Source organism: Mus pahari, chromosome 2 (genome assembly GCF_900095145.1).
Source record: "Mus pahari chromosome 2, PAHARI_EIJ_v1.1, whole genome shotgun sequence".
In the NCBI taxonomy this organism is placed as follows: domain Eukaryota; kingdom Metazoa; phylum Chordata; class Mammalia; order Rodentia; family Muridae; genus Mus; species Mus pahari.
In genome coordinates this window covers 160,862,893-160,870,864 of record NC_034591.1, presented here as the reverse complement: position 1 = coordinate 160,870,864, position 7,972 = coordinate 160,862,893, and the positions used below count along the sequence as shown (strand labels likewise).

General features: G+C 47.2%; 1 protein-coding gene across 2 annotated transcripts in view; it reads left to right on the top strand.

Annotated features, from left to right (window-relative positions):
- Itpr2 (inositol 1,4,5-trisphosphate receptor type 2) overlaps positions 1-7,972 on the top strand; it is a 397,058-nt gene that overhangs the window by 100,749 nt on the left and 288,337 nt on the right. For both annotated transcript variants that reach the window (XM_021191683.2, XM_029533962.1), the window contains one exon: positions 2,692-2,843. In XM_021191683.2, the coding sequence (XP_021047342.1) occupies positions 2,692-2,843 (152 nt within the window). The remainder of the gene's footprint in view (positions 1-2,691; positions 2,844-7,972) is intronic.

The following is a 7,972-nucleotide window of genomic DNA, read 5'->3' as shown; positions in this document are numbered from 1 at the left end:
TTTTTGGTTTTTTGAGACAGGGTTTCTCTGTATAGCCCTGACTGTCCTGGAACTCACTTTGTAGACCAGGCTGGCCTCGAACTCAGAAATCTGCCTTCCTCTGCCTCCTGAGTGCTGGGATTAAAGGCGTGCGCCACCACCGCCCGGTGTGACTTGTTTTAATTAACCCTAATTAGTGAGTTTTTAAAATACATATTTTGAAAAGAATCATTGCAGTGTAAGTGTCAAAATAGAGGGAGGGTCCTGGCTACTCTGGTTGGGCCCCTGAGAGAGACATCACCAAGAAGAGCAGTAGAGGAATCATCTACATCTGGCATCTTCTTGTCATTCTAGAAAATCATCTGGTTAGCACTTCAAAAGTGGGGTGAAGAGAGGGCTGAACCCCAGTATGTACTCACAGAGGGCTGAGGTACAGGCCGCACCGTTAAGACCATCGATCTAAATAGCCCTAAATAGCTGCATCCATTTAGCACATTTCCCCCCAAAGAGTATGCGCATCAAAAGCTGGGTTATACTAAGAGGGAGGGCTCAGTCAGCAAATGACACAATGTATTTTTTTTAGTGATACAGTACTTGTCCAAGAACACTGCAACTTGTTTTGTAGACCTCTACACCAGACTGTTGCAGTCTGTCTCTCCTTCAGTGTAACTGAGAGGAGCTCATCTCCCCGGACTCAGTAGTATTGTGATTATAGCTTCTGTCTACACAAGCCCCTTACGGCCTGCTGTCCTTTGAGTGTCCTGCCTGTGTTGGAAACTTGATCAGCAGTGTCACAGTGGTGTGGGGCTCCCTGGGAGGAGTAGGCATGAGGAGTCGGTGATGGAGAGACCTTATTCCCTGGGCTAGTGGGTTAGCGTGGCTTTTTGCAGAACCAGGCTCACTGGGGCTTGGTGGTTCTGGCTCATGAGGTGGTAGTCTCCATGTCACGATGCAGCACCAAGGTCCTCAACAGCTGACACCTCTGTGCGCTTAGTCTCCTGCTTCCAGAATCGAGACCTAAGAAATGACCCAGCCTGTAGGGCTCGGTTGCAACAGCAGCCAGTGGACTGAGATATGGCTGGATCTCACTGCCCGGGTGTCCAGGAAGATCACTTAGCAGCTGGCTCGTCAGCTCTGTGCTCTTACATTCTTGGTCACCTCCTCTAAAGGAAGGAACAGTGCTCACCATATCTAATTCTCTTGCCATCAATAGACTTGCAGAATCCACAAGCTCTGCTAACAGCTTGTTGCTACAGTAAATGCCTCAGCTCGAGTAAGCTCGATTCTCTGAAAGTTTTTATGTCCCCAAGGATGTAACTAAAGACAAACTCCCTGCCCCACACTCCCTTTTCCCAAGACAGGGTTTCTCTGTAAAACTCTGCTGTCCTGGAATTCATTCTGGAGGAGAGGCCACCAGGCTGGCCTTGAACTCACAGAGATCCCCCTGCCTCTGCCTCTCAAGTGTTGGGACCCCCCCCCCCCCATCTTAGTCTTCTTCTGCCACTTTCTTCACCGTAATCAGTGCTGCCTTTAACATCAGAGTTCATGTCTGTCTTCGAGAAGGGACTCCAGTGGGGAGCGGCTGCTCATGCTCTTAACTCCAGCATTTGACAGGCTGAAGCAGGAGGGCTGCTGTGAGTCTGAGGCCAGCCTGGGGTACTTAGGGAGACCCTGTCTAAAAAGAAGGAAGGAAGGAAGGAAGGAAGGAGAAAGGGATGGAAATGTTTTATGTTGCAGTTACACATGTTCTTCCATTGGTTCTTTACAAGAGGGTCACGTGCCCCTCCATCCCCCGCCCCCCAGCCTCCCTGCCTCTGTTACTGGAGGTCAGTGCTGTGGCTTCACTGTCTGGAACCTCCAGAGAAAGCTGTTGCTCTGCTGTTCACAGTTGACTGAAACTGCACGTTCTTTTTGTGGGCCAATGAATCTACATCCTTTAACCCACTTTCTTCCTCCCTTCCTCTTTTCCTTCCTTCCTTTCTATTGTCTGTAGTCTGTCTGTCCATCCACCCGTCTGTCTGTCTGCCTGCTCGCCTGCCTTTGGCTGTTTACATGAATGGCTTTTTGACTAGTGCTTCAGCCAGCCTGGGGTGCAGGTCTCTTTGTGAGGTGAGGATTGCATTTGTGCACTTGAACGTGACCAGGCATCTTTCTCACATCATCATGCCCACAGGAAGAATTCCCGGGCCACCTGGTTTCATGATACTTTACATTCCACCCATAGGATACAAGGGTCCCCTTTCTCTGCACCTTTGGCCATTTATCTCTGGACTTGGGTCATCATGTCCCTAGCAGGTGGGACACTGTCTGCTTCACTGAGGTTTTGATTTACCTTCCCTCTCCCCCATAACAAGTGGGGCTGAGCATGTTTTCTTATATTCATTGGTCATTTGTATGTCTTCTTGAGTCTGTGGCATTTAGAGAGTTCTGGTGACTGTTTGACTTAAATGTGGAGGATCAAATCATTATGTTGTAAACAGGTATACAGCCACCGGAGAAGGAGCCATAACTGCTGTGCCTAAGGGCATGCTCAGATTAGAACACCCCTCCTGGGAACATGGGCTGCACAACTGCCCACAATCATTACAGAGGCTGTGACACGCCTGTAACCCAGCGAAGGAACGGTGGGCAAGCTCACATCTATGTCCCGATTAGCTGGAGCAGTTAATACTAAATCTGAAGACGCTGAATAACCTTGGACCTCTTCCACAGAGAGACGGGGAGATTCCAACACCGAAGAAAAAACGCCAGACAGGGGAGAAGATCATGTACACCCTGGTCTCCGTCCCACACGGAAATGACATCGCGTCCCTTTTTGAACTTGACGCCACAACTCTGCAGAGAGCTGACTGCCTGGTTCCGAGGTAAAAAGAAATACAAAATAGAAATAAATAAATAAATAAATGAGTAAAGCGTTAGGCTGAGCAGATGTTTCTTTGACTAGTTTCCCCAATAAGTAGGGAATGAAAAGTGTAATATTGATACAAGTTTCACAGTAGAAGAGACTGTGAGTGAAAGAATTGCTCGCAAAACATTTTGGCTCTCAGGTGAACACGCTAACGTAGCTTACTTTATTCATATAAATAATTAAAATGAAAGGAGTTCTGAAAAATTTATTAGAATCATTTATTCACTTGAGCGGCCTTTGGTCACAGCAATGAAAGGTAATCTAATAGCATTTTAAATCTAAATTTTGTTACCTTCGGTGTCAGATTCCCACTTGGCTCATTTACCTGTTCATCTTGTTAGTGGCCCAGCTAAGAAGTATCTGTTGGCAGGCCTGGGAAAGGGTCACGGGACCAATAAACACGTGAGCTGAGGTTGGTTTCGATGGTGGGTCACAACCAGTGCCCTAAGCCAGGTCTGGTCACCTGTGCTCAGTAAGCCAACTAAAAGAGCCGAATCAGAAGTGAAAAGCAGAAATGGAGATTTAGTCAGTGTAGGCACTGGGAAGCAGAGAGGCAAGTATCCCTTCAGCTACCATCTCCATGAGGCCTGTAAAAAGATAATGAAGTGCTTCAAGGAAAACCCTCTGGGGGTGAGGTTAGACCACAGGGTGCAGAAATGACCTAAGGAAAGACTGAACAGGCTGAGTGGCTCCCATCAGAGGGGAACATTCTAGGCAGCAGAAGTAGGAGGGGGAATCAGCTTGAAAAATTCTAGGTGGCTTACAGCTCACGATGAGGCCAGTGCAGTGCGACCTAAGCGAGAGGAAGGGCCACAGAATGAGCCAGCCAGGGTTCCGTGTAGAGAGGTTATTGGGCTCTTTAGCGTGAGTGTGAATATTTTTGTTAAACTTTTTCCATTTCCTAGACACAGTGAGTCTTGCCCGTGTTGTTAGGCCACATGGGGTGGCTCTAATTTGGCTGTGCTAAGACAGTGTTGAAGTTGGGCCTGGCAGATGGCGGTGGTTAGCTGGGGGAACCCCACAAAAATGCAGACACGTGTCTTTAGTGTCACACAGGTTCCATGATTACCTTGTTCGTGAGGGAACTGCTGACTGGTGACCTGGTGTGAGTCCATCTCTCCTGCCCACTTGCTCACCCGTGTAGCCTGTGAAGACATGCCCTTTGCTGCTTTGGCCAAGCATCTGCCTTCTTGTATGGGGATCTTGATCATGACTCTGACTTAAGTCATTCTAGATCCAAGTCAGCAAAAATGGCATCTATCTTGAATTCAGCATAGGAAAATTTGTTTAAGGAAGTGGCAAGAACCCATGGTCAGTTGCATAGACCCACCACAAGGTTATGAGGTCTCGCTGTGCCAGAGTATTAGCTACTGCTGTTCAGAGTGCTTGAAGTCCTTTTCTGTGTTGAGAAGTATTTGTGTTAACATGGATTCAGCTGTCATTCACTGAGCTATAGCTAACAGAAACCCTTAACACTAACCACTCTTACATCCTCCTCTGAAATCCTCTGGTAACTTTCTTTGTGCCTGCCAGGCCTCATGTCAAGTTCTTCATAGCTATTACCTGGCTTCATCGAGGGTAACTCTCATAGGTCATAGGTCATAGGTCATAATGGGTCATAGGTCATAGGTCATAGGTCAGATGCTGAGTTAGAGCGGGCCTTCTCAGACTGGCCAAGAAAGATCTGAGGAGTGGGTCTGGATCGTTCTGAGAGTAGGGAAGTCAGTCTTGGGGTGAGATGTGGATACGACATCTTTTAAAAGCATTACCCAGTGGATTCCAGTATGAAATGCAGAATTTCTCAAACTTTGAGCTCTTAGTGTACAATCTTTTCCTGGAGGGATTTGAACAAATATCTCCAAACCCAGGGGACCTACAAAAGACTGAAGGCCCAAACCCAGGGCATCTACACAGACCGAAGGAAGGGTTCCACTCAAATCCGGTGAGGGAAATCACTGAGTGGACTGGGTTTGCTTACAGGAGTATGGTGAGGGATTTCTTACAGGAATGTGGGTGACATTCATGTCATTGAAAAATCTGGCACCAGCATGGGTGATAACCTCCCCGTAGCTGTACAGATGTCACCAAACTAGCTCAGTGTCAGCTAACTGCTTACCATGTGTATTCTAGAACTTCCTGAGACTGTGTGTAGTTGGAAATGCAGGAGCAAGTAGCAGGAGTTTGAGGTGAGGGTGTAATTAACCTCCCCATCCCCATGAGGGAGCACCAGCAGGTCCAATCCTAGCGGTCAGTGAAGCCTGTCTGATGAAGACTGTAATGGCCCTTAAGCTCAGAGGACAGAGTTCCACAGCAACACTATAGCCAGCTGGGTGAGGTGTTAATCCAGGTTGTACTGAATCATGGATATCTGATACAGAGAGTTTGTAATTCCTTGGTCTGCAGTGGGGTTTAGAGGGTCCTTTTCTAGCAAGCCCCAAACTAGACATTTGCATCAAAGGCTCAGAGCAGAGCTCCCAGTCTTTCCTGTGCAACGGGACACTTGACAATCGGTGGCCAGTGCTGACATCCACCTCTCTCTAGACACTGGTTTAACTGGCATATGCTGCAGCAGAGTTTGGGAGACAGTGACTCAGAAGGACAAGTGCATGAGGCGGGGTTTGATCCTGGAGCATGGGCGGTGAAATCTTCCCTGAACCGTCATTCCACAGTAGTGCCCTTAAACCGTAGACAGCCAGACCGTTTCACAGCCTGACTGCAGGCACATCTCTGTGACATAGTACCTAAATCCTTGCAGACCATGCTATCACTCTGGGTTATCATCTCTTCAGCTTGCAACCCAGTAGTGTTGGCTGACTCAAGGGGTGCATCCAGGCAGAAAGCCTCTCTGATCTGAAAATCTAACCTGACGTGACAGGAGAAGTGACAGCTTTTAGGAACCAGTATTGACACCACAGTGGAAATCCTATACATGACTGTGTGATGGACTGTAGTTAAAATACATGTACATTTAAAATGTTGTATAAAATCACCGTTGGCAAGATGGCCAAGGCACATGAATGTCATGTCTAGACTTGGGTCTGTTCTCTAGATAGCTCATTATATCTGAATCTCAGATACTCTGGATGCAAGCTGTCTTTGTTGCTCTTTCTATTATAGTGAAGGGACACCATGATCAAGGCAACTTGTAGCAGAAAGCATTTAATTTGGGGATTCATGGTTCCAGAAGGTTAGAGTCCATGACCATCCTGGTGGGGAGCATGGCAGCAGGCAGGCATGGTGTAGTAGCAGTCGCTAAAAGCTTCCATGTAGGGAGAGGGAGAGGGAGAGGGAGAGGGAGAGGGGGAGAGGGAGAGACGATTCTGCCAACTGAAATGGGACAAGACTTTTGGGACCTCGAAACCAATCCCCAATGACATATCTCCTCCAACAAGGCCGCAGCTCATAATCTGTCCCAAACGGTTCTACCAACTGGAGACTAAGCATTCAAGCATACGAGCCCATGGAAGCCATGTAGCATTTAAACATCTCACATAGCAGTTTGAAGAAGGGAAACTCACCTTTGTTGAAAAGTTGTAAGGACAAAATAGAGGGACTGGCCATTATGTAGTGTGCGGTGCATGTGCAGTGGCCTCACTTTCCAGACCTCAGGACCCAGGGGAAAAGACAGCCACAGTAGGTGGCAGCATTCCCTACTTAGAGGATTCTGGGTGCTAAAGCAGAGGCATATCTAGTTATTTGGACAAGGGTTAGTTGCTTGCCATGGTAGGTGTTTGTAACTCACTGAGTGCTTCATCTGCTTTTATGAACCAGCAAGAACATAATGATTGAGTTTCCCCAAGGCATTTGATGTCAAACTCTCTGTTTGGTCCTAAAATGTTGTACTTTAGAGTATATGGCCTATTGTCTTAGCTTTAGGTTGAACAATACCCAATAGGCCTTTTCTCTTAATAGGCACTGTGCACTCTTGTTGGAGAAGTAATTGGAATGAGAAACGAGGTAGAGGGCACCGTGAAATGAGGTGATGTTCTCTTCAGGTGCTGATGCTGTGGTGCCCACATAAAATAATTTTTACACTTGACTCAGGAAATGACTCAGGAAATGGTCAAATGTGGAAACATTGCTCACGTAGAGTGTGAGTCCTATCTGAGCCCCTGGTTGGAATGCACCTGCAGTCAGCACATAGGCTTGTGTGTGTGTTTGGTAAAGACATTTAGTACTCATTGTCGAGTCACTAGCTAAGACTGTGTAAGACTGACCTCTCAGTTTCAGGAGCTGAGTTCTGTTTCCAGCACCCACAGAGGGTGGCTCACAACCACCTGATAACTTCAGCCCCAGAGGATCTGCTGCCCTCTTCTGGCCTCCACAGGCACTGCACTCATGGATATTCACAGATTTAAATGAAACTTGGAGTACACAGGGTTCTTGATGGTGTCTTCCTATTCACACTGCCAGGCTTCGTTCTTCCCTGTAACCCTGACAACCATTTTCTTCTCTAGTCATGTTGTTATCTTACTTAGGAACTGGGGTCAGAGGTTTTACACTAAACACGGAGATTAGCAATAAAACCAGAGAAATCAGGGAAGTACCACTAAGCTGGACGCAAAAGGATGCGGTTTATGGCGTGAGGTCTGGGCTAGAGGGCCACGCAGATCACTGCTCACCCTCATCTTGGGTATGTGCCTGTCAAGCCACTCAGAATGGTTTATTTATTTGGCTGCCTTGTGTTACGCCTTCAATGGCCACAGCAGCTCTGTGATCTGGGGCTATAAATGCGTTTTGGTTAGTAGCTGTCCGGGGACAGAATAAACTAGTCTTTGCTGACCACGCTCCACAGTGTCTGAATGTGGACCAGTGAGGTCTTAGGATTTGCAGTTTTGAAAAAAGTTTCTGGCAGTGCTGATGGTTTAGGAAGTGAGGCTGTATGCCCCAAAGCAGCCTGAATCCAGGGATTATTTCTTATTCTAGATGGATCCTGAGACAGTTGCTAGTCTAAGACACTTAGTGTCCGTATCACAGATGATCTGTTGAATATGTCAATATGCAAAGGGTTTTAATTGACAGTAAGTGTGTGCGTGTGTATGTGTGTGTGTATGTATGTGTGTATGTGTGCATGTGTGTGTGTGT